This window comes from Sparassis crispa (genome assembly GCF_003851025.1).
Source record: "Sparassis crispa DNA, contig_000007F, whole genome shotgun sequence".
Taxonomy (NCBI): Eukaryota; Fungi; Basidiomycota; class Agaricomycetes; order Polyporales; family Sparassidaceae; genus Sparassis; species Sparassis crispa.
The window spans coordinates 1,582,333-1,606,450 of record NW_020939754.1 but is presented as its reverse complement, the minus strand read 5'-3'; the positions used below and the strand labels follow the sequence as shown (position 1 = coordinate 1,606,450).

General features: G+C 50.2%; 11 protein-coding genes across 11 annotated transcripts; 9 read left to right on the top strand and 2 right to left on the bottom strand.

Annotated features, from left to right (window-relative positions):
* Window positions 1-28: 28 nt before the first annotated feature.
* Window positions 29-1,010, top strand: SCP_0805370 (Putative magnesium-dependent phosphatase; the record flags this gene model as incomplete). The annotated part of the gene is made up of 8 exons (XM_027761125.1): window positions 29-69; window positions 144-184; window positions 241-286; window positions 339-446; window positions 498-604; window positions 665-726; window positions 782-827; window positions 883-1,010. 8 exons carry the CDS (start codon window positions 29-31, stop codon window positions 1,008-1,010), a joined length of 579 nt encoding a protein of 192 aa, XP_027616926.1.
* Window positions 1,011-2,796: 1,786 nt separating this feature from the next.
* SCP_0805360 (predicted protein) lies at window positions 2,797-3,594 on the top strand (the record flags this gene model as incomplete). Its single annotated transcript, XM_027761124.1, has 2 exons — window positions 2,797-3,161; window positions 3,243-3,594. 2 exons carry the CDS (start codon window positions 2,797-2,799, stop codon window positions 3,592-3,594), a joined length of 717 nt encoding a protein of 238 aa, XP_027616925.1.
* A 506-nt stretch (window positions 3,595-4,100) lies between these two features.
* SCP_0805350 (hypothetical protein) lies at window positions 4,101-4,840 on the bottom strand (the record flags this gene model as incomplete). Its single annotated transcript, XM_027761123.1, has 2 exons — window positions 4,101-4,703; window positions 4,766-4,840. The coding sequence occupies 2 exons, from the start codon at window positions 4,838-4,840 to the stop codon at window positions 4,101-4,103; spliced, it is 678 nt and encodes a 225-aa protein (XP_027616924.1).
* Window positions 4,841-6,874: 2,034 nt separating this feature from the next.
* Window positions 6,875-7,729, top strand: SCP_0805340 (hypothetical protein; the record flags this gene model as incomplete). Its single annotated transcript, XM_027761122.1, has 3 exons — window positions 6,875-6,988; window positions 7,046-7,623; window positions 7,681-7,729. 3 exons carry the CDS (start codon window positions 6,875-6,877, stop codon window positions 7,727-7,729), a joined length of 741 nt encoding a protein of 246 aa, XP_027616923.1.
* Window positions 7,730-9,088: 1,359 nt separating this feature from the next.
* On the top strand, window positions 9,089-9,869 carry SCP_0805330 (hypothetical protein; the record flags this gene model as incomplete). Its single annotated transcript, XM_027761121.1, has 2 exons — window positions 9,089-9,144; window positions 9,200-9,869. The coding sequence occupies 2 exons, from the start codon at window positions 9,089-9,091 to the stop codon at window positions 9,867-9,869; spliced, it is 726 nt and encodes a 241-aa protein (XP_027616922.1).
* Window positions 9,870-11,511: 1,642 nt separating this feature from the next.
* On the top strand, window positions 11,512-11,802 carry SCP_0805320 (hypothetical protein; the record flags this gene model as incomplete). The annotated part of the gene is made up of 1 exon (XM_027761120.1): window positions 11,512-11,802. One exon carries the CDS (start codon window positions 11,512-11,514, stop codon window positions 11,800-11,802), a length of 291 nt encoding a protein of 96 aa, XP_027616921.1.
* A 1,726-nt stretch (window positions 11,803-13,528) lies between these two features.
* On the top strand, window positions 13,529-14,635 carry SCP_0805310 (hypothetical protein; the record flags this gene model as incomplete). The annotated part of the gene is made up of 1 exon (XM_027761119.1): window positions 13,529-14,635. One exon carries the CDS (start codon window positions 13,529-13,531, stop codon window positions 14,633-14,635), a length of 1,107 nt encoding a protein of 368 aa, XP_027616920.1.
* Window positions 14,636-14,790: 155 nt separating this feature from the next.
* Window positions 14,791-18,498, top strand: SCP_0805300 (Transposon Tf2-9 polyprotein; the record flags this gene model as incomplete). Its single annotated transcript, XM_027761118.1, has 1 exon — window positions 14,791-18,498. One exon carries the CDS (start codon window positions 14,791-14,793, stop codon window positions 18,496-18,498), a length of 3,708 nt encoding a protein of 1,235 aa, XP_027616919.1.
* A 420-nt stretch (window positions 18,499-18,918) lies between these two features.
* Window positions 18,919-19,723, top strand: SCP_0805290 (hypothetical protein; the record flags this gene model as incomplete). The annotated part of the gene is made up of 2 exons (XM_027761117.1): window positions 18,919-19,426; window positions 19,500-19,723. 2 exons carry the CDS (start codon window positions 18,919-18,921, stop codon window positions 19,721-19,723), a joined length of 732 nt encoding a protein of 243 aa, XP_027616918.1.
* A 501-nt stretch (window positions 19,724-20,224) lies between these two features.
* On the bottom strand, window positions 20,225-21,333 carry SCP_0805280 (hypothetical protein; the record flags this gene model as incomplete). The annotated part of the gene is made up of 4 exons (XM_027761116.1): window positions 20,225-20,359; window positions 20,410-20,596; window positions 20,645-21,279; window positions 21,322-21,333. 4 exons carry the CDS (start codon window positions 21,331-21,333, stop codon window positions 20,225-20,227), a joined length of 969 nt encoding a protein of 322 aa, XP_027616917.1.
* Window positions 21,334-22,403: 1,070 nt separating this feature from the next.
* On the top strand, window positions 22,404-22,811 carry SCP_0805270 (hypothetical protein; the record flags this gene model as incomplete). The annotated part of the gene is made up of 2 exons (XM_027761115.1): window positions 22,404-22,601; window positions 22,659-22,811. 2 exons carry the CDS (start codon window positions 22,404-22,406, stop codon window positions 22,809-22,811), a joined length of 351 nt encoding a protein of 116 aa, XP_027616916.1.
* Between the last annotated feature and the right edge of the window lie 1,307 nt (window positions 22,812-24,118).

Below are 24,118 nucleotides of genomic sequence, written 5' to 3'. Positions count from 1 at the left end.
GCCGTTCCGCCTCTCACTTCCTTCGGTGATGACGAGCCGACTCCCGAAACTGGTGGCCCTTGACTTGGAGTGCGTATGCATCTTCCACTTAGATTCCGTGTTACTTACAATGCTTGATGTTCGCGGATACCCGATTAGCGTAGTTACACACTATGGGACTTATGGATCGACACCCATGTTACCCGTAAGTACGGTCTGCATCATCAGGCGTCGTCTTGAGTATACCGTTGGGTATTACAGCACCTCTGCACCGTGAAGGAAACACGTTGAACTCCATACGCGATAGGTCGGTAGCAAGCTCTCATCACAAGGCTCTAAGATCTCACGATCTCCCGCAGACACAACACTGAGATCGCGCTCTATCGCGACATTCCTGAGATCTTGCATCGTCTTCGCGCGTCTGGAGTGATTATTGCAGCGTGTTCTCGCACGGCGGCTCCTCGTCTGTGAGGGTTCTACAGCGTGTCGAAGAAACCTTTCTGAGCGTGTTAATGCAGTGCTCGCAATGCGCTCGACCTGCTCCTGATCCATCCAAATGCCGGGGAGAAAGATACATATCCAAAGCGTGCGATCGAGTTCTTTGATCAGTTAGAGATATATCCGGGTATGAAAGCATAACTCACGATCATTGATCCCCGACGCTAATGTCACCGTTGTTCCCCAGGATCGAAGATTGCCCACTTCAAGGCCCTCCATAAGAAGACAGGCCTACCGTTTACAGAAATGGTATTTCATTCCTCCGGGAACATTTACCAGCTTGTCACTGACATCTTACTTGCAGTTGTTCTTTGACGATGAGCACCGGAATAAAGAGGTGGAATCCCTAGGTACGTCTCATACTTGCGAGTCTGATATATTTAGCGCATATTCCGATTGTCGCAGGCGTTACCTTCTGCCTTGCACCTGACGGCCTGGACGATCGCACGTTCGAACGTGGCCTCCACGAATGGCGTAAACGACATCCCCACGAAGTGGTTGATGATGCCAGCGCGAGCGCGCAGACCAGCTAAATGGTCTTATAAGAATGCGCTGTACAGTTCGGTGACTTCAGTCTCACATTTTGTAGAAGATGACAGTTCGACGATCCGGTGTTTTCAGCTTACAGTAGAAGTTGGCCTTCAGTACTGGGGACCTTCTTCCGTTCTCCGCTAGGCTGCGTGGCTTATTCTTCCTTTCATGTCTGCAAGCAATTTTCTACAACCCAACGTCCAGGTACCAGCTGTCGATGTGCTGTGATTGTTTCCTTCGAGCTTCAGTTATATGGGGAGTTTCACCCACCCATCGCAAAGCCTCCATTTCACAGATGCAATTTTTACTTCTGGGCAATTCCTTAAGAGCGCGTGGATATAAGAGCTGTACGGTCCAAACCTGGAGGGAGAATTTAGTCGGCGGACTTCTTACCGTCTTATACTCCTTTCGACGACCCGACGTTTTCTACGTTGGCAGTCCTTCCTTGGCACTTTATGAGTTTTCTACGAAGTCTTTATTTTCCGTTCTGATCAACTCCGATTCTAACGTCTGCATAGGTTTCACTAGTACTCAGCTGGCTTCTCTAGTTCCGTTGTCTCATGTCCGTGAACCCTCACTGTAGACGTGGGTTATCAAAGGTTCTTTCTTCCGTCGTCGCGTGGTTCGAAACTTTGTTTCATTAGTATCGCAGGACTTGGCACCTGGGCTGTGCGTTTCGAATACTACTAACATTGCCACAGCCGCAGTACATGATTTTTTTTTTCACTGCCCAGGCAGTGCGACAGATCGCTACAACCCATCCCAGAAACCCTTCTCACTGTGTTGCTCCGCGGTCGACGCGATCTATGGCTCGCCTCTCTTTGTGGTTCTCCCGCGCGGATCCGTGGGCGTACGGACCAGGAACACTGAACCATGTAGATGTGCGATTGAAACACAGCATGTATATGGGCGTCGGTCCACGCGGTGTAATCTCACCGAATGGCCCCTCTCAGGCTGCCAAAATTTCAGGACTTCTTCTCTCATCTTGACCGGTTTTTTAATGTGACTGTCGGGTCCTAGTCATTGCCGCGGCGTCTCTGGCATGCACGTCACTGCTATCGGATGTCTCACGCACCGTCCGTTTGCGCCGTGCGCGTGATATCTTGCTGTGTACGTGTGGTCCATGCTTCGTATCCTGTTCGTCAGCTTCTCTAAACCAAATACTTGAGTTGCGAGTTCTGGCATCTGCTTCCTGCAGCCCCTTAACTTACACAGAAACCGAGAGCGCAACTCCGTGGGTGGTTTCCTATACGCGCTTGGCGCTGTTACAGAAGGGCAACAGTGACCCAGTGTTCGCTGAGCCTTCAAATACTCCCGCGAACTCTTGTTCATTTGTCTTCTGAAAGCGGTGCTCGACCGACTGTCGGTCTGTCCCTACTTACTCGGAGGGCGGCTGCGGGACAGAACCGACTACACGAATGGTATGCTTCGTATAGCAAGAAGTTTGCAAGCCCGTGTTCCGAGTCGGGCACTAGCTCGGAGTGCCACTCGATGTTGACAGATAACGCTACAGCAGAACAGAACTTCTCCATACGTCTTCGATGCTGTCATTCTCGGAATGTACTTGTGTTTGGGGCGGTGGGTGCCTGGTTGCGCCACACCATGCACGTTGCACGTGCCCACGCTGCGCGCTCGGCCCGACAATTCGACTAATGGAAGAACGATGAGATCAACAAAAGGACGCCAACAAAAGATTGTTTGCGCTATATGTATACCCTCCTAACCACCGCTTAGCACCCCGCGGCGCAGGCCCCACTTCATGTACCACCACCGTCCCCCAGACAAAGGATGCCCGGCCTCAGTCACCCATGGAGTGCACTGAAGGAGCATAATGACATACCGCTCGACCAGACGATCCTCTATCTTGCGCTGCAAGACCTCTCTGCGCGGCTTCTGCGACACTTTGGGAAGCGCGTGCGCCTCATTGTGCATGGCGGCGCCGTCATGGTGCTCCACCCTAACCTCCGGAGCAGGAAGCACACGCCAGACGTCGACTACAACCACCGCTCGTTCGTAGCGGAGTGGCAGATGCGCGGAGTCGCAGACGCCGGCACTCAGCTCCAGGCGTGCATCTGGAAGACCGCGTTCAAGTTCGGTCTCGGTGCGGACTGGATGAACGCGCACGCCGACGTGGCGCTCCCCTTGGCGAGAGAGTGAGTGGCTCGTTGTCCGTTCCGCCGCGTTCCCTGCTCTCCCCGACATGCGGCGCAAGCTGAGTGTCGCGTCTTCTCCAGCGTGAATGGGAAGCTGTACGACCCCGTCTGGGCAGACGCGATGACGCCCATGAACCGCCGGCTCAACACCATCTTCTCCTCGCCGGGACTGGTGCTCGTGGCTGTCAGCTGGCCGTGGGCCGTCGCGCTCAAGCTCGTGCGCTTCCAGAAGCACGACCCCGAGGACATTGCGAACATCCTTCGCCTCGGCCGGTCTCAGCGAGGAACGGTGTGGACGCGCCACGTCCTGGAGACCTGGCTCGTGCGCAGCTGCGGCGCCATGGGCTACCATGCGTATGCACCCTGGCGCATAGACGCGACGCGGCAAAATATGCGCTGCGCGATCCGCCTCGCTGAGATGCTCTCTCCGTGAGCGCGGCCTCGCAGTTTATTCAAATGTGTGCCCTCTTACTTGCTTTGGATCATACCCGCTTTGGGGTGCTTTTCTACGCGCTATCTTCTGCCAATTTATTATGTACTCTCCGTATCTTGCTCATAATACCCGGATACTACCCCCCGTTCCCCCGTTCCCCCCCTTTCGAACCTAATACTGCATGTGGCTATTCCTCCGAAGCTGAGATCCTTCACATTGTATACCCACTATCTCGTTGTACTATGGACTCCTAGACTCGCAGTCGAACCTCAAATTAAATTGTACTACTTACTCAATCTACGGACCGATTTCTTGCTGGCTATGACGCCTTGTGCACATCATGAATGACCGTGCACTAATTGGTATAAACCCCAAAAGCTGCACTGCGTGCGGGTCACTTGAAATGCAGACATCGAGTGAGAGAAGTGCACCAAGCTCATGATCTACACGAAGGGAAGAAGTTCTCTGCAGGACTCCATCGAATTCCCTCCTAGTCCCCTTCGCTCCTAGTACTCCTCCCGCGTCAACTCCCTCAAATACGACGCGTTGAGCAGCGCCCCCACACTCATTGGCGTTCCATATTGCGTCCCCTGGCCAGGCTGCCCAAACCACGGCGCGATCGGCCCAGAAAGTACGACGAAAGGCTTGAGCACCTCGTAGACATGGTAGTTATACGGGTACGTCGGCTCGCCCGCGGGCGTGTCCAGGTTCGACGGCGGGAGCGCGCGCTGGATGTACGGCGCGTACGCGGGGGAGACGTAGCTGCCGTATGCAGAACCAAATCGGTCGACACGCGTGCCCACGGACAACGTCTGGTTTCCCTCGATCGGTGCGCTGGCCGTGTCGGGCTGGAAGCCGGCAAGCGGAGGGTAGTTGTACGCGCCCGTGCTCGCGTTCGTCCACGTCTTCAAGAACTCGCCTGGGCAGAGCCCGCCAAGACGGTCATATTCGCTCATGAGGTTGCCGAGCGGGATGGCGGTAGGGAGCACGACGGGTCCCAGGCGGTAGTCGCCGCAGAGGTACTGTGGGTTGGTATTGTTCGTGCCTTGGCAGTAATCTGCTGGGCTTAGAGTGCAGCCTGTCTTGCTAGACCGGGTGACTAGGCTCTGCTGGAACAGAAGAGTGCAGTCAGCCCAATGGTGATTTACGCCGAGAGATACTCGATACTCACGGGGACCGCCATGGGAAAGCCTGACGCAACAGCTGCAAAGCCGGCGACGACCGAGAGCATGAATGAGAGCTGCATGACGACGAGCGGGTACGGGGACGCGACGCAGGTGAGGAGGGCGAGGGCCTAGTGAAGACGTTCACATTCGCATCTGAGTTTTATAATGTCCGGGGAACGTCAGCGCGTCAGCGGCGAATTTAGAAGTGCTATCGGTGCCAAAAAAAAAGGGAACATCGACATAGAATGGAAGTATAGTCCACGCAAGTGAAGCTTAAGCTGTCAGGCAAGAGCTCCGGGACGTCAATTCACGTGAAATGCCGTCAAGTATAAGTATGCCATCGGCTATCGATCGAAAACATGTCTGACAGCATAGTCAGTGCAGGTTTGAACGGATGACACTGTACATACTATAGGCTGTTATCACCGCAGGAAGAGGTTGGATAAGCGCCGCGCCCTCGAACCACTGCAGAAACTTTACTACAACGTCAGTAACAACCGTTGTAAGCGCGCTATTCTTCGGAGATGCAAATCCTCCATCACAAGCGCTCGCATTGAACGACGCAGAATTCTGGAATTCCAAGGCTGGCAGACTTGACGCGGAGAACGTCGCGCCCAGGACGGCGGCGGCGATCGGGCATGACTGGCCAGTACGTTGTCGGGAGTCCTGTTTTCCTTTACGTTTCAAAATTTCAAGGTCGTTTCAGTTTCGTTCTTCCGATGTTAGTCCTTTTTTTAAAATCATACCCGGCAAAAGTGAGTTTCAACGTTTGCTGAAGCCTTCTTTGTAAGTCTCCCCCGCTACCCTACGGTTGAAATGATGGTTGGGGCCAGACTTTCGAAGATCTTTGCACAGCGCAGAAGTAGCTAACTACAGAAGATTCGGCTCCGACTCGAATCAGTGGACTTCCATTGGATCGTGAGTGTAAGTCATACTCTGCTTACTGTATCTCTTATTTCCGTCTAGTGTGTCTGATTATGGGTCAGTTCTACTCATAAAATGGAGAAGAAACAAGCCCGCACGTTACTATGTTTGGTGCCTAGCAAATCCTCGCAAGAGGCTTCCGCAACATCCTCAGCATGAGTGTGAACGTGAGTAAGTTTGGCGCCAGATGGAAAAACATCACTTGGTTTGGACTCGCGCTTCCTGTGACGTCCATCATAAAGCGTCTACAGATGTCTTCCGTGGATAGTTCTAGATCTATCCTTCCTGAGCTCTTCCATTGTCGAGGTTTTGCGTGCTCTACATGCAGCTTACCGTGTAGCTGGCTGCGGACGTTCATAATGGCTGATCGAGTTGATCCGCGTACTTCAACACCTCGCTTTTTGAGGTCAGCATTCAGTCTGATGCCTCGAGTTCTGGCCATGTACATAGTTTGCTTTGTGTATGGCATGGCCAACAACAACGAATCGCGGTCACGTGATCATGAGGGTCAACACCATTGTTTGGCCGCGTCTAGTGTTGCGTGTAAAACTGTCATGTTTAAAACATGTATGTTTTAAACGTGTTTTTAACACGTTAAAAACATGTTAAAAACATAAGGCCAAAATGCCTATGTCAATAAGTCCGGCGCCAATGGTCACGTCGCGTCGGATTTCCCCATAGCGTACTCGGCCACGGCGTGCGGGGGTTGCTCACAAGGCCTCATTGAGGTCAGATGCTCTAGTAGACTACAACTTGACAGCTACTAACAGTTCTCCTTCAGATTTCATGTCCTTTTGGTCGAGCAGGGCGTAAGAGAACAGGTAACAGGTCTTCAGATGTAGGCTGACAGTTCCACTGGTAGGATACGGGGTCATCGAGTAGTAGAGTAGGAATATCATACGTACGGGCCCTCCGATCTCTTCTGCAGCCTCCAGAACAGACGCAAAAATGGAGAAATCTACAGTTTATAGCACGCGGAAATAGGTCATGTGACCACATGTTTTAAACGTTAAAAACATGGTGTCAAATACCTCTGGGACCTAACATGTTATAAACCTAACGTTAATAACCTGCCTTGAGTTTCTTACGCAACACTAGCCGCGTCCCTTGTTACGAGGTGGCCGTCGAAGTATAAAAGAGCGCCAGAGGACTATAAACGACACGTGGACATCTTTCTTTCTACATACATCATGGCTGCGCCTACCGTTCAAGCCCGCTATCCTCCTTCGATCGACCGTCCGGGTACGCGGCGGGACGACGTAGTCATTCCCTCCATATCGATTGCTGAACCTTGCACGAGAGAGGTACGCTCTTTGTGCTGCGAATTCTTTACACTGCCAGTGCTTACTACTCTACGACAGCAATGGTTGAGCATGAAGGATCTACCACCCATGAGCTCCTTACCTCGTGTCCTGGTACCGAACCCGAAGGCAGTCCTGCGGCCTCCGATCATGCACTACGGATGGTATGCCAATGAAGAAGCTTTACTGAAGCACGCACGCCATACTCGCGTAGGACTGACGTTACCCGGCACGGTCTCCATGCTCGAGATCTTCCTCCGGATTGCCACCGGGCAACGCGTTGAAGACGTGCGGCACGAGGATGACGACGACAGATATGACGATCGCCCCCAGAACCTGAGCAATTTGCAGAAAATTGCGATGATGCAGCTCGCGCTGACCGATATTGTCCGCACCTTGGACCCGAGCTGGCCGCGCGGGGCGCTGATGATCATGGACACGTTCACTTCTGACGAGCGATTCGTCGTGTCTCTGTATACTAACCACGCGCTGGAGAAAGCGCCCTCTCCAGAGCAGATAGAAGCCCTGCGCGTGCGGCTGGGAGAGAGTGAGCCGCCGAAATGGTACTTGGATAGAACGGTCTGGGGATGGGCTCCCGAAGGATGGCCCAGGGGGCCAGCTTCGGGCCCTGCTGGTCCGTACGTCTTCTTCTTACACTTCTGGCCTTCGCGAGAGCCACTAACGTGTCTTCGTAGCTCAACTCTCCTTCCCAACAATGCAAGTGATAACACGAGTACCGATTGATTCGTGCATTCTCACTCATCAGTCGTATCATGTTTTCGGACTCTCAAATGTTACCTCACCTTTTCATTCAATTTGTTCTGCCCTTTGATGTGTTGCGCTCTTACAATATCTCGAGTTTTGTCTACAATTGAGTTTATTTCTTACAAGTGTGGACATGGGAAGCGAGCTAGCCGCAAACATAACGCTGGTGCGTGACCGTGTTTGGCTGCTGGTATACAATTATTCTTGAACTTCCGAGTTGGCCGAAAAGCTTCATTTTCCAGCTGTGCGGTGCAAGATATGCTCTGCGTATGTCAACGCGGTGTACAACAAGCCTTAACCGCGTCCGGCGCGACTTGGTTTGCAACCAACACCAACACATCCACCCCCAGAGGCAGTCCAAAGTCCACATCAACCTCAACTCTCCTCTCTTACAATATCTTAGCACAGCATGTCTGGACGCGGCAAGGGTGAAATTTCAGGTACTACAGTCTTATACCGGTCCTTCGGCCACCATGGATCCTTAGGCCACCCCACATTTTCTGGCTTCCTGGCCACCTTTTCAATTTCAACTTTTTAAAACTGAATATACTAGAACTATCTTCTCCAAGCTTGTAGAAATTATATGGCCTCTGGATCTGTTTGGAAACACCAATTTTGAATGTAATTTGCAAAAAAATGCTTGTACATTGTTTAGTTCATAGCAGAAGTCCGAAATTGCATATTTATGCACACTGGAATGTTTTGGCAATGTTTCCGAAGCCATCCGCTGCCATCCAGGATGAGAAGGGGACTGGGGAGTGAGCATTTCAGAGCTCTTATCGGCGAGATGTCACATCACACAGATCCTGATATGGAAATTAGCGCCCATAATCTCATCTGTATCAGGAAATTCATCAACATGATGTGACATGGCCGGTGGAGTGAGGACAGCACTGACAATGACATTTTATACTGATCCACTGCGATTTCATGTTTTGCTCCAGCGATTGAGTTGTAAATACATGCAATCTTATGGTAGGAGTATGTATCTGTGTGCTTGCTGATCTACAAGAAAGTGTATGCATGTACTCATCAGGAAAACTCAACTTTTACTTATAGGTCTTATTCCAACTTTTTGTCCTTTTTTGCCTTATTTAAGGCCTATATCGAGTTTAGAGTGAGCTTTTAACAAGTCTAATTGGCACTCTGTCATGCTTTTGACTTGATTGCATCCCGGACAGCATCTGGAACTCTCGGCATTGCAGTGCCACGCTCTCCCTCGCAGCGTGAGATGAGTCCAGCGGATGAACTCCACAGACTGGTGGGGGTCTCGAGAACACTGCTGCAGTTGCAGCCGAAGGTGTTCCTCGGGTCAGAACCCCCCCGCCTCGGGTACGGATGGGAGACAGGGGTAGCACCTCACCTCTTCACCTCTTGCATCTCTGTCCTGACAGGTCTGTCTTGTTGTGCAGCACACCTCTTCACGAACTGACATCTCCATCCTTACAGGACTTTTTCGAGCTTCATTTCTTCGTTATCACTCACATCTATCGAATCACCTGTATATGCCCGAATCTCCAAATCCATCTCCGCCCACACACAGTCATCTAGCTCCTCCCGAGCTAACTTCGAGCAACATTTCGAACTGGAGACCGTCTCCGTTTGGGAGGGCATCATCGAAGAGTTCTGCAAAGCCAAGCCCTCGAAAGCTGAAGCATTTATACAGCTCTTTGAGACTCTTAGATATCAAGAGGCCACCTCTGATGAAGAGATCTCTTCTAAGCACGCGGCATTTACAATATATCTCGCTGAGCTTGATGAGATTGAATGGGCCTTGCGGGAAGCTGGGAACAGAGGAAGGACTCCGGTACCCGACACTTCCGCAGTTGAAAATGCCGACTCCGGAGCCCCCGCTCCTGAAGAGGCTCTCGAGCCCTCCTCCACTCCTGTCAGAAGCAGCAAGTGCCGACGAGATGCAGATGATGGGGGAGACAAAGATGGCAAGCGAAGAGTTGATGAATCTCTCTTCCCCTTTATGTCATCTACCGTATCAGCTCTCCTCTCCCCCGAGTTGCTACGCATGCTCAAGCTCAAGGAGAACTACACCCGAGATCTCTCCTTCTCTAAACAATCCATCACCTGCCACCCTGATTGCCCCAATGTTCCGGAATCCATCTGAAATGATGTCCTCTCCAACTGCTATGTCGATCTTGACAAGATTTACTCCGCCTTCGATTCAGTCGACGGAGATGTCAAGCAGTCTCTCAAACTCGGAGATCTCGAGGTTGTGTCAGAAGGACCTTCCAAACTGAGCAAACACATCTCTCACCACAGTGAATGGACCAATGCCTGAGTCAGGTACCAGCAAGCTGTGTGCTTTGCTTTCCCACACCGAGCCGATGAGTTGTAAGATTATGCCGAGCACATTAATAAATCCTTCATTGCCCTTCCTGACCTCCATGCCTCATGTGTCCTCAACTATGACCATGCCATCAGGAGCCTCATTGGAAGGAGTACCAAGCTCTTGCTCACTGATCTTGCCAGCTTTAACCACCTCTACACTATGTACATCGTTGCCGGTGTCTCCTCTACTTCAGCAGCAGGAGTCTCCCAGAACTCCGGGTCTGAGAATTCTTCCTCGGCTAGATCCTCGGAGATCTGCAGGAAGTTTAATGCTGGAAACTGTGACCATAGAGGGTGCAGGTATCGACACATTTGCTCCACATGCCGTGGCCGAGACCATGCCGCATGTGTCTGCTCCCAGAAACCAATCTTTGACAAATAAAAATAATCGCCCTTGTCGGTTTTGCAGTTTTCTCTGGGATGAACATGAGCAATATGTCACACCCCTTGCTACTCGTTCAACTACACTCAGACCCATTCTCAGTCCTCCGGACAATGAGCTTACCAATCCTATCACGCAGTGCACCATTCAGCTACACCCAGAACTCTTTCAGATTGTCACTCCGATCGATGTAGACTGCTTCGAGACCCTTCTCGTTGATCATCCAAACCGTCATCTGGTGGACTTGGTCCTGCATGGTTTGTGTGAAGGTTTTTGGCCTTTTGCCGAGACAGAAGGTCTAGCATTCCCGGATACCTGGGATGGTGGGAATATACCTTTGTCGGATGAAGCTTCTACCTTTGTTTTGCAATATGCACAAGAAGAAGAAGCTGCCGGTCGCTACTCACACCCTTTCAGTACAGATCTCCTGCCTGGCATGTACTCCATGCCAGTGCATGCTGTTCCGAAATCTCATTCAACAAAGTTACGATTTATCAATAACCATTCTGCTGGTTTCTACTCCCTCAACTCCATGATCGACAAGTCCAATGTTGATATGCGACCAGATAACGTTCAGGACTTAGGCCGCAACCTACTTAGCATGCGAGAGGAGTGTGGCAACATTCCACTCTGGTTGTTCAAATCCGACATCAAAGGTGCATACTGATTGATCCTCATGCATTCTTTGTGGCAATTAAAGCAAGTTGTCACCATTGAGGGTGAACAGCGAATTGATCGGTGTATGTGCTTCGGCAGCTGCAGCTCGCTGGACATCTGGTGTTCATTCATCAGCCTTGTCGTTTGAATTGCCATCTTCATCAAACACATTCAAGCCCTTCTCGTCTATATGGATGATCATTTCTCATTCGATTCTGTTGATGAGCTCACTTATTATCCCCCTTACAACAAATTCTTACCCCTCAAGCAAGTCCTTCTTCTTCTGCTTTGAGATGAGCTCAGGATTTCTCATGAGGAAGCAAAGCAGCTTTTCAGGCAAGCACTCGTCATCATTGGCTTCCATGTTGATACTATTGCCATGACCATCTCTCTCCTGCATGAATCCTCCCTTGATCTTGTCACGCACATTCGTGACTTCATCTCTTCTGCCCAACCTCATCACCATAGTCAACCTCTCCGTGAATGGCAATGTCTTCTTGGCTGGATCAACTGGGGCCTCAACATTGAGCCCTTGTTGCGCCCTGCCTTTCAAGCCTCATACTCGAAGATTCGTGGGCACTCCATCAGTCACACACCGGTCCTGCTTAATGCTCACATCATTCGCGACCTCACATGGATCATGATCACGTCTGTTGAGCGCATGTCCTAGAAACAAAGGCTGGTCAGGAGCTGCCAGTTCTGGTAAAAATATCAAATAGGAGGGGACCCATAGATGAAACATCGCGATGAGCACGATACTGATAGAGGAAAGATGGGAAGAGACATATGATGATGGACATCTCGTGGACATAGAACAGGCACGTATGCGGCAACAGCCATTTCTGGGCAGATGCAGGCATGAGCAATGCGCACCGTGAAGAGGGGAGAGGCGAGCACATATGTGATATCTGCAGAATTTATCTCTGAAATCTACAACAAAGAAGCATAGCAGAATCAGCAAAAAAAAGCCCCACCACGAATGAAACCACGCACATTTTGTCACATGCTGTATATCGTTCAGCTGGTCCCCATAGCTCAGCACGTACTTGGCCATGTGGATGCCCACTGCCAGTGTAGTTCTCCTGCACCCCGTGGCCAAAACCGACTGTAAGCACAAAAAGGAAGGAGAATGAGAAGGGCAAAGGCAAAGGGGGGATGCATGATGTTACAACGCTCCCCACTTGTGGCGCGTCTTTTCTTTTTCTTTTCCTTGTTCCCTTTACGTTACCAGACCACGTGATCCAACACGTGACTCATTGGAGCGCAACCTCCGATTCTTTACCCAGATGTCCAGAACCCCTAGTCTAGGGTTACACCGGATCCAACTCCGGACCTTCTTCTTATCGCGCATGCAAGACGTGCATGTACGCCTCATCTTTACCTCGTTCTGATACACGACTCGTTATCCCCATTAGTACTGATTATCTCTTACGACCTTACTCAGCTTTCTCATACATATTACTTCCTCGCTGTTACCTTGCCCAGATATCGTTTCACCTTATCTAGCCAATGAACGATCTCGCATTACTGCGTAGTACTGCGGATACCTTTTGTATAAGTAAACGACCTTGTCGAGCTGGATCCCCATCTCGACCTGGTTACCATTAAACCAGCTTTCCACTTGCCTTTGACTGAGATCGACCGTCAGTAGCGGACAGCTACTACGAGTCATAAGAACGAACTCTGATCGACCTTCAGTGCGAGGACATCGCCAGAAGTGTCACTTGAACGGACTTGTGTCTTAGACTAAGACCTTGTCTCGTGACGACTCGACTAGACGCTCGTGTTTCGCTGCCGCGTAACATTAGGTCGAGATCTTATTACTCTCTGTGACTTCCTAGAGTCTAACAACGAACTACCGACCGGACCGAACCTTGAAGACTGAACGATACACCCGATTCGATTGCTAAAGCACCGTTTGAGATTACTCTGTAATCGAGGTAGCTGAAGGGATAGACTGATCACTCATCTTCGGAGAGGGGTCTGTCCGAGAGACCAATAGGCCGAGGAGGCTGAGGTAATCACTCGAGCAATCAGCAAATAGGTGTATCAGTTTGAAGACAGAAGACACTCTACGGGCTTGTTAGCCGACGACGAACGAACCCACTTAGTTAAGGACGGTGTGCAGTCTACGTGTAGACATAGGCCACACAGAAGAATTTATCCACGCTGGATTTTAACTACATCAACCCGACCGCTCTTCCAGAGCAGTACCGCGAGCACTCCCATCCCAAGCGGAGTGGAGCACAGAACAAAACGCACATTTCATAGGAGGAAGGCCTGTATTCATCAGGCCAGACAATCACAACTTCGACTACTCCCCAGAGGAATTTGAAAGGACACTTCCCCATAATCTTGGTGGAATAGTGCTCCAGCACATCGCAGACAGCGGTATAATGACCTCCTATCCAGGAGAAAGACCAGACGCCCCTTGGAACCCCCCTGCCCAGAATCCTGTACCCCAACCGACTCTTGCACCAATCGTACCCGATTACATACCACCGATGGCTACAGTTACCATGGATGAAGGACGTCACCATGCTAGCCAGAAGGAACTTGGTTTTAGAAAACCCGAGATCTTGAATGGTTCAGACCGTTCGAAGCTTAGGGAATTTATAAACCAATGCAAGAACTACATGGCCGGAAATAGCCATGTCTACCAGGAGGACAATCAGAAGATCGCATTCGTGCTATCGCACATGCAAGGAGGAACAGCAGGATCATGGGCACAGAGCTTCATAGAAACGGAACTCACCAATGACGACTTCCTTTCTTATGGGAGTTGGAGAGACTTCATTGTGAGTGTGAACAAAGCATTTGGCGATGAAAATATTGAAGAAACCGCTCGTACCTTGCTGCGTAACATCAAGCAAGGAACTCGTACTGCGGACGACTACATTGCCGAATTCCGATCGCTTGAATCCAAGGCGAAACTAGAAGATGCCGGAAATATCGAGTATTTCAAGTGGGGGCTTAACGACCCACTCCGACAAAGGATATATGGGATGGAAATCATGCCCAAGACACTTGACAAGTGGTACGAATACGCCTCGCGGTTTGATAACCAATGGAGATCTGCTCAGATCTTCAAGCGAGGAGCCACTACGACGACGCGAGGAAAGGGCCGATCTGTCCATCGTCCCTACTACTCGGCTTCTGCAAAGGATCCAAATGCGATGGATGTTGATCGTGTCAATATCTCGCGCTTATCCCCGGACGAGCGACAAAAGAGAATAAAAGAAGGATTATGTTTCCTATGCGGAAAGAAGGGCCATATAGCCAACGACAGACAATTCCACCCCCAGTCTGGAAGTTTCACCCGTGCTAGAACGATACAGCCCGGGTTAGACACAGACACGATCACATGGATCAAGAAGATGCGAGAAGACCTCGCACTGAAGAAGGAGACGTCGAAGGAAGAAACCAGAGAGGAACAGATCGCCTATGTGCGAAACGTCTTCAACGACATGACTGATGAAGAACGAACCCAATTGGGTTTTTGAGACGACGGCCACTAGTAATGCATGGACCGTCGCATCTTACCGTATCTCCCCTTGTTATTTGTAACACTAGCGGAAATTCAATCACTGTGAATATTTCGTTGGGAGAGAAGGAAGACGTTACAACAGAAGCCTTGATCGATTCCGGTGCAGCCGAAATGTTCATGAACATTCGTTTTGCGGAAGAAAACGATTTCATCAGATGGGAATTACCGAAACCGATTACAGTCATGAATGCAGATGGCACACCAAATCAAATGGGTACCATTACTCATTGTACCTGGAAGATGATGAAAATCGGAGGAAGGAAGACACTTACTCGCTTCCTCTTGACCGGCATTGGCAAAGAAAACATACTTCTCGGCATGCCGTGGCTTAAACGCCTCAATCCGATGATCAACTGGGAAACCGGTGACTTTTGGTTTGGTAAAGACGCCAAATGGCCACCGAAACCCACCGTCGAAGATGCACCAGATGAAGAAGTTTTGATTTTCAAGGAAGATGGACTTCCAGAGTTAATCACCACCGAAACTTCCCCTACCTCGTTTGGGCATTCGGAATCTATCAGAGAAATCATGGCCGATAACACTGAGCGTGGCGAGTTACCCGCAGTGCGGAATGATACCGAACCAGATGACCCACCATCAGAACCCCCTATGGATCAGCTCGATGACAATGATCTAGTTATATCCTATATTGCAGGAGAGCCAGTTATTGGGATATTTGAACCCATCAGGAAGGAGTCACCTTTGACGAATGAAGAGACTGAAACAGCAGTCTTCACCATACGAAGAGACCCCGCCATTGGAAGAATGACACACAGTACCCGATCCCCATTATTCTGTAACGCACAGAATACGGTCTTTTACAAACCATCTGGTAAATCACAAGAATTGGCACAACAGGCACACAAGGAAACATCAGCTGTAGACAAACCCAAAACCGTCGAGAAGTTGGTCCCCAACTACCTCCACGATTTGAAGTCCGTCTTTGAAAAGAAAGCAGCTGAACGCTTTCCAGAAGCCAGGCCTTGGGACCACGCCATTGACTTGAAACCCGATTTTATTCCACGCGACTGTAAAGTCTATCCGTTATCGCTCAAAGAACAAGGAGCGATGGATGACTTCCTGGAAGAAAATCTGCGAAAAGGATACATTCGACCGTCGAAGTCTCCCATGGCTTCACCATTTTTCTTCGTAGGAAAGAAAGACGGAGCACTACGTCCCTGCCAGGATTACCGATACCTGAATGAAGGGACAGTGAAGAACGCCTATCCTCTCCCGCTCATTTCTGACCTTATGGATCAATTCAAAGGCGCATCGATCTTTACGAAAATGGATTTACGCTCCGGATATAACAATGTCAGAATCAAAGATGGTGACCAATGGAATGGCGCATTTAAGACAAATCGCGGACTTTTCGAACCTATGGTCATGTTCTTTGGACTCTGCAACTCCCCGGCGACTTTCCAAATGATGATGAATGCACTCTTCAAGGACATGATCGATGAGGGATGGATAGTCATTTACATGGATGATATCCTCATCTTCTCAAACGATTTGGAAGAACATCACGTTCGAACCCGACATGTACTCCAACGACTCAAAGACAACGACTTATTCCTTAAACCGAAAAAGTGTTTCTTTGATGTTAAAGAAGTCGAATTTCTAGGCATGATCATTCGAGAAAACTACATTGGCATGGACCCTATCAAACTTAAAGGAATTGCAGAATGGCCTGAACCAAGCACGGTAAAAGGTGTTCGCTCTTTCCTAGGGTTTGGAAACTTCTATCGGAAGTTTATTGCCAACTTCTCGGATATTGCCAAACCATTGACAAATCTTACGCGCACTGCCGCTGGATCTCCACCTTTTGAATGGACAACAGCATGTCAGACAGCTTTCGACACATTGAAGCAACGATTCAGTACTGCCCCAGTACTGTTACTGCCTGACAAGGCAAAACCCTTTATTGTTGAATCCGACGCTTCCAAGTTTGCTACGGGTGCAGTTTTACACCAAGCCGATATCAATGGAGACCTCCATCCTTGTGCCTACATTTCACAGACGCTCAATCCAGCTGAACGGAACTACGAAATCTATGACCGCGAACTCCTCGGAATCATTCGAGCCCTCACTGAATGGCGCCATTATCTTGAAGGCTCTCCCCATCCCGTCGAAGTTCGCAGTGATCACAAGAACCTCACGTACTTCCGTACAGCTCAGAAGTTAAACCGCCGACAAGCACGATGGAGTCTCAAATTATCACAATTTGATCTTCACCTCATCCATGTCCCTGGCACTCAGATGATTCAATCTGATGCGCTCTCTCGTCGTAATGGACTCGATGACAGTGAAAGTGACAATGAAGATCGCATTCTTTTACCCAACGCACTATTCGTGCGATCCATTTCCCCGACACTATTCGACGAAATCAGGAATCACGCAGGAAAAGACCTCATTGTTCATGAAGCCCTCGAAGCGATTGCGCACAAAGGGCCATTCCCCATGAAATCATCGCTTTCCGACTGGGAAGTTCACGATGGTGTCATCCTCTACAAGGGAAAGATTTATGTTCCATCATCCGAAACTCTTCATCGTGACCTCGTTCGACTACATCACGACTCCCCTGCCATGGGTCACCCTGGAAAGCTCAATACTCTTGAACTGTTGCGTCGTGAATTCTGGTGGCCCGGCATGTATACATTTGTCTACAATTATGTTGAAGGCTGTGCCGCCTGTCAACAAATGAAACTGAATACTCATCCAACTCGTATTCCTTTGGAACCAATTCCCGCCGACCCACACGCATTACCATTTTCCTGTTGCACCACCGATTTTATTACCGACCTCCCCGTTTCCAACGGTTTTGATTCAATTATGGTCGTAGTAGACCATGACCTTACGAAGGGGGTGATTCTTACGCCCTGCCTCAAAACGATCACAGCCGAAGGAACAGCCAAGATTTTTCATGACAAAGTATACTCGCGATTTAGATTACCCGACCGAATCATCTCGGATAGAGGACCTCAATACGCATCCAAGGTCTTCCAAGAGTTAAATCGACTACTCCAGATCAGATCATCAATGAGCACAGCTTATCACCCTCAGACGGACGGAGAAACAGAGCGAGTCAACCAGGAGCTGGAAATCTATCTTCGACTCTATTGCGGAAACAACCCTGAAACATGGGCCGACCGCCTGCCAGACCTCGAGTTTTGTCATAACACAAGGGAACACTCAGCACGGAAGATGAGCCCATTCCGCATCATGATGGGATACGAACCACGTGGACTCCCTTCCGTATTTCCGACCACGAACATTCCATCGGTTGAATCCAGGCTTGACATGTTGCAGAAGATAAGACTAGAAGCACTAGCCATGCACGAGTTAGCCCGACAACAGATGGCGGACCGAGTCAGACAAGGATCGCCGAAGTTTACACTAAGACAGAAGGTCTGGCTAGACTCGAGGAACCTGAAGGTCAATTATGCCTCGCGCAAGATAGCACCAAAGCGTGAGGGGCCATTCGAAATTGTCGAAGTCATCGGACCGGCCAACTATCGTCTCAAACTCCTGAAGACCTGGCGAGTTCATTCCGTATTCCACGCCGCCCTTCTATCTCCTTATCGCGAAAACGACATACATGGTCCGAATTACATGAACCCACCACCTGATGTCGTTGATAACAAGGAAGAGTACGAAGTCGAAGCCATCCTGAATCACAAGACGTACCGAGGTCATCTGAGGTACTTAGTCAAGTGGAAGGGATATTCTTCAGCAGAAAACTCGTGGGAACCCACCCACAATTTACAGAATGCCAAGCGAATCCTCGATGCATATAAAAGGACCAGGGGAATCCAGTAGAGGAGAAGAAACCCGGAATGACTACCACGACGGTTTTCCTCATCATCTTCCTAATCGTCCTCCACTGCACAACCCTCGCCTTTCTTTGGATCATCCACCGAATCCTTATCAGACAACTTGTCGAACACACACTCTTCACGCGAGACAGCCCGCACGCTAACGGCTGGGGTGATCAGAACGATGCCTGGAACTGATCAGGCAGCTCTTATCTCTGTGGGAATACTCTTTATCGTCCAATGGATTTTCATCTATTTGATTATTACCCGGATCCACGACATTCTATTTCACATCACAGATAACCGCGACCCCCTTAACGACCGAAAGGTATAAAAAGGGGGAGAAAACGACATATCATCAATGCCCACTTCCGCTATAGACGACCTTGTTCACAATATACTCGCTGAAGTCGCCTCCACAATTATGAGCATACCCGCATCGCCTACGCTTGTCAATGGAGTACCCTCTCGAGCACAGACACCCTTTATCCGCACCTCATCGCCCTCACCTTCTATCGAACTCAGTCATGCATCGGACGAACAAGAATTTGCCACACGTCTGGTCTCGGCTATCCGTGTTCCTGTCGACTTCACAGATATCCTCGTCGCCTTACGAAATCGCCCGCAAGATCGACAAGCGGTGGTTTCCATGCAACGAGCATTAGAAATGGTCGAGTGGATGCAGACGGCCAGACAAGAGCTCATCGCAGCAGAAGAAAGGACGAGTAGAGCCCGGACCAGAGTCGACCAAGTCTGGTCGTTGATGCGCAGTACGGTCACTCGTACAGCACAGGAGATTTGGAGGGAGCATGGGGACGAAGACATCGGACACATCCTCGGATACACCACTAATGGAATACCCGCATCCACTCCTCGCTCGTCACCAGAACCAATTCCCGTTCGACCTCGCCCTCCTCGTTCGCACGTACCCAGTGGACGATCTCCGTTATCCCAACCATCTTTCTCGACTGCATCCACTTCTTCACGTTGCAGTCATCCCTACAGGGATGGACGTATCCCCGAACAAGGATCACGAACCAGCCGGCGGACATGCTACAGATGTGGAGGAGATCATTATGTCCGCGACTGCCCCCGACGACGATGAAGATCACAATATTTCTTGTGGGACAAGAAACGTTAGACGGGAGCTGATGTTACAACGCTCCCCACTTGTGGCGCGTCTTTTCTTTTTCTTTTCCTTGTTCCCTTTACGTTACCAGACCACGTGATCCAACACGTGACTCATTGGAGCGCAACCTCCGATTCTTTACCCAGATGTCCAGAACCCCTAGTCTAGGGTTACACCGGATCCAACTCCGGACCTTCTTCTTATCGCGCATGCAAGACGTGCATGTACGCCTCATCTTTACCTCGTTCTGATACACGACTCATTATCCCCATTAGTACTGATTATCTCTTACGACCTTACTCAGCTTTCTCATACATATTACTTCCTCGCTGTTACCTTGCCCAGATATCGTTTCACCTTATCTAGCCAATGAACGATCCTGCATTACTGCGTAGTACTGCGGATACCTTTTGTATAAGTAAACGACCTTGTCGAGCTGAATCCCCATCTCGACCTGGTTACCATTAAACCAGCTTTTCACTTGCCTTTGACTGAGATCGACCGTCAGTAGCAGACAGCTACTACGAGTCATAAGAACAAACTCTGATCGACCTTCAGTGCGAGCACATCGCCAGAAGTGTCACTTGAACGGACTTGTGTCTTAGACTAAGACCTTGTCTCGTAACGACTCGACTAGACGCTCGTGTTTTGCTGCCGCGTAACACATGAGCCAGTTCACATGCAGGTCCTTCTCGAGCATGAGGTTGAACATGAGTGGCACGAGGAAGAGGATGGCCTGCACATCGTCAAAGAACAGGATCCAATGTGGGTGCTGGGTACCCGCACCAGATTGTTCACTGAGGGTAGATGAGAGGGGGCACACATTGCTCCAGCTCCTGCTGATGTTGAAGATGTGCTCGTAGTCCGTGGAGAGGTCGACAGTAATTGCGTGTAAGATGACAGGTCCCACAGCAGCAGCTGGCAGTCATTACCTGCACCAGAACAGTCGGTGAGCGGCGTCAACTGTGTACAACTAGTGCACACACCTGCAGTAGCCAAGAGCAGGCTAGCGGCCGATCACCAGCCAAGGGCATTCACCTGTGTGCAGTGTCCTCGCAGCTCCATCACAGGTGATCCCAGGCTCCTCATGTTCAGGATCTGCATGTTCACACCATCCATGTGGAATGTTGACATGTAATTCGAGTCATTCAGGTTGAATGCGATCTGCAGCAGTGGCGATGTCAGCGGGCGCATAGATGCAGATGGTGACGTGGGCGGCGGTTGCACATTCTTCGGTGCTGGAGTCTCATACAGGATTGTCAAATGCTCCAGACTGTGCAGGTCAAACATGTGAAGGCTCCCATCCATGCCGATGGACACAAAAATGTCTGTTGCCCCTGACAGCCACATGACGTCGTACACCTCGCAATCGTGCATGATGAGCTGGGTGATCGCCACTGAGGTGTCGATGTTCCACGCTGTGCATATTGTGTCGATCGACGAGGTCACCACCAGGCTCGGTGCCTTCTCATTCCACGAAAAGTTCATCAATGGCACACCCCGAGGAACTTGGATGATGATCACTGGGATGGCATTACGTGATGGGGCAGCAGTAGGGATGAATGGTGAGCTCAGCGGGATGAGACGCACCACTCTGTATCGTGAAGTGATGTTCTTCCACACCGAGTGTGCACAGCCACGCACGGACAATGTCATCTGCACGGTGGCATCGTTAGCATGTTATCGCACAGCACGCACCTGGGAAGCCATCTGTAAGCTGTGAGACAGGACAAATGTGATGTGTGTCAGGGGGCAGATGATGGAGGGAGAAAAAACAGTGTGGGGTGGCACAACGATGAGGTGGCAAAGGTTGAGGCATGTGGGTGTGCATGTGCATATGCACGGAATGAGCCCGCAATGGGGCCAGGTTGGCCAGTGCAGACAGTGGGAGTGCGATGGACTGTGGGGGGCATGTGTGCAAGGGCAAGCCTGGGTGCAAGCTGGAGCATGATCGTGCACCATGGATGGAGGACAAAGATGCAGTCAGAGAGCTCGGGGCAGACTTGAGAGCAGATGCCAAATGCGAGGAGGGATGGAGAGATAATCGTGGATGGGTCGAGGATCAGGGGAGGGCAAAAGTCTTGAAGCTCGAATGCAGGCATGGACTACAGTAGATTTTACGAAGTTCACAGGCACGTGACTTTCTCAAATGAACTTCGCATTTTCTGAAGCCTCCAGAAAACTTGTTGCTGGTACCTTATTGATATCCATGAGGGCCGCAAGGTACAGCCTCCTCTCTGTCTCTGCTTCATGTTTGTTTCAATGATTTATTTCACCACTACTCCCTCTAGATCTGGTTTTCATCCACTATGTGGTGCATCGGCATCATGTTCATCTACGTTCAAGCCCAGCTGGGCCGCCTCCCTCCTTGCCTTCACCCTCTCCTGGCACTCCTCCTCCTGGAGCACCCTGCATGACACTGCATCCCTCGCATTTGCTGCTTGATGTTCATCGTCTTCTCCTCACATGCCCACACTTCCCATGCTCCACCTCGCCCTCCCTGCATGCCTCCCAGCTCTGCATGCTGAGCGCGCTCCTGGATGAGGGTCTGTCAGCCACTCATCCATGCTGCCGGTGTTGATCATCAGTAATGTGGGCTTGCGGGGTGAAGATGGTGGGGAGGATGTGGGCATTTGGCAGGCATGCAGCTGGAACATGCTTGATATCTGAAGTGTGCTCCCTGCTATACAGTGATATCCTGCTTGTGAGAATGCTTTGGTACACTGATCACTGGCTCATTGCTGATGATGTTGCATTGCAGGTTTAACCCAATAGTGCCAATGCTGCTCAAGCATGCACTGCAGCACCTGCTGGACATGCACTTTGCTGCTGCAGCCATAGGTGCATTGCCTGCAAAGGAATTGCTGAATGCCATCATCAAGTCTGTGAATGGCAACATCTGCAGAGCGATCATGGCACTCCACCATGAGCACACAGCAGAGGATGGTGTGCGGGACATGCAAGTGTGGCTCCGGCAGGTGAGCCCCCTTTGTGCATGTCGTCAATTGTGTGCACTGATGCATGGGTACGTATAGCACGAGGAGTGGTGCACAGGCAGGTGGAGCTGCCTGGATGTCGTGCTGGAGCTGGGTGGGGTGCTGGGGGGTGTGAGCATGTGGGTGAGCACATTATTAATGGCAGAGATGGTTGTTCAGCCATACCTGTGCAATCTGTGTGGCTCCCATTAGCTAGTTATTTAGTTGTTAGTCTTAATTCAATATATTTTATCATTTGTATTTGAATATCAGTCAGCTCTGAGAGTATAAGGGATGATCTGAAAGAACTAGAGATTGTCTGAGAGCTACTTAAGTATGGTTTGAGAGTGCACTGAGTTACTCCCAGAGATTTGGCTATAACAACCTTGCTCTCAGAGCACTCCGAGTGCTCTGAAGCTCTGAATGCTCTCATGCACCCTAGGACACTCTAGGGTGCTCTCAGAGCATCTCAGGGCTAAAGGTGTTTTTCGTGATGTGGGATGGCTTCTGGTGCCCAGCGATGTCTTTAGCCTTCGTAGCTGACACACCGCCACCTTCGAGCCACTGAGAAGACCTTATATTTTTCTTCGAAGCCCTCACAGTTGTAGTGGCTCTTGAGTGGGCTATCTCCTTACCCACATGATATCATCGTGTGGCCATCTTCACAGATAACCTCAATACTGTGCAGATCTTCGATTCCTTTCGTGGCTGCAGTGGTTTTGAAGACCTCCTCCTACATGCTTGCGGCTTACTGATTGCTAATAATACTGACCTCCGGGTTTGGCACATTATCAGTACCGACAATGTCGTGGCTGATGCACTCTCCTGCCAGCTTTTTGATGTTGCCCTGCAGTCTGTACCATCTCTGCAAATCCACTTTTTCATACCCTCTTGTCTCTCGTTAGGGGGTTCCGCAGCATAATTTCTACCTCCTCATTGGCCTGGCAACCTCGCAGGAAGCCGTGGACGTATGATCACCTTGTCCGCGAGCATGCTGTTGCTCTTGGGCATGCTATTGACCATTCAACTCATCTCACATATACTTCTCACCTCCAGTCATATCTTACTTTCTGCAAAATCCATAGTTTTCCCATTGAACCTACCCCCGACACCCTCTCTTTTTATGTTGTCTTCATGTGCCATCACATTCGTCCTGAATTCATTGATTCTTACCTCTCTGAGATATGTAATTAGCTCGAGCATGTCTTTCCAGCTGTACGCAGTGTACACTGAGGACATCTCATTTCTCGCACCCTTGCAGGGTGCAAACGCATGTTCAACACATCACCTAACTGCGAATGCCTGCTTGATGTTGAAGATCTGCAGCTTTTGCTTCATGCTTTCACTGTCCCTTCCCACGATAACTTCCTTTTCTGTGCAATTCTGACATGCAGCTTCTTCACCCTGCACCGCCTTGGTGAGCTAACCTGGCCTGACAATTTTCACCTCTGCAGTACCAGGAAGCTCATCCGACACTTCGCGGTGCTTTTCTACAATGACACTTTCGGCTATATTCTCTC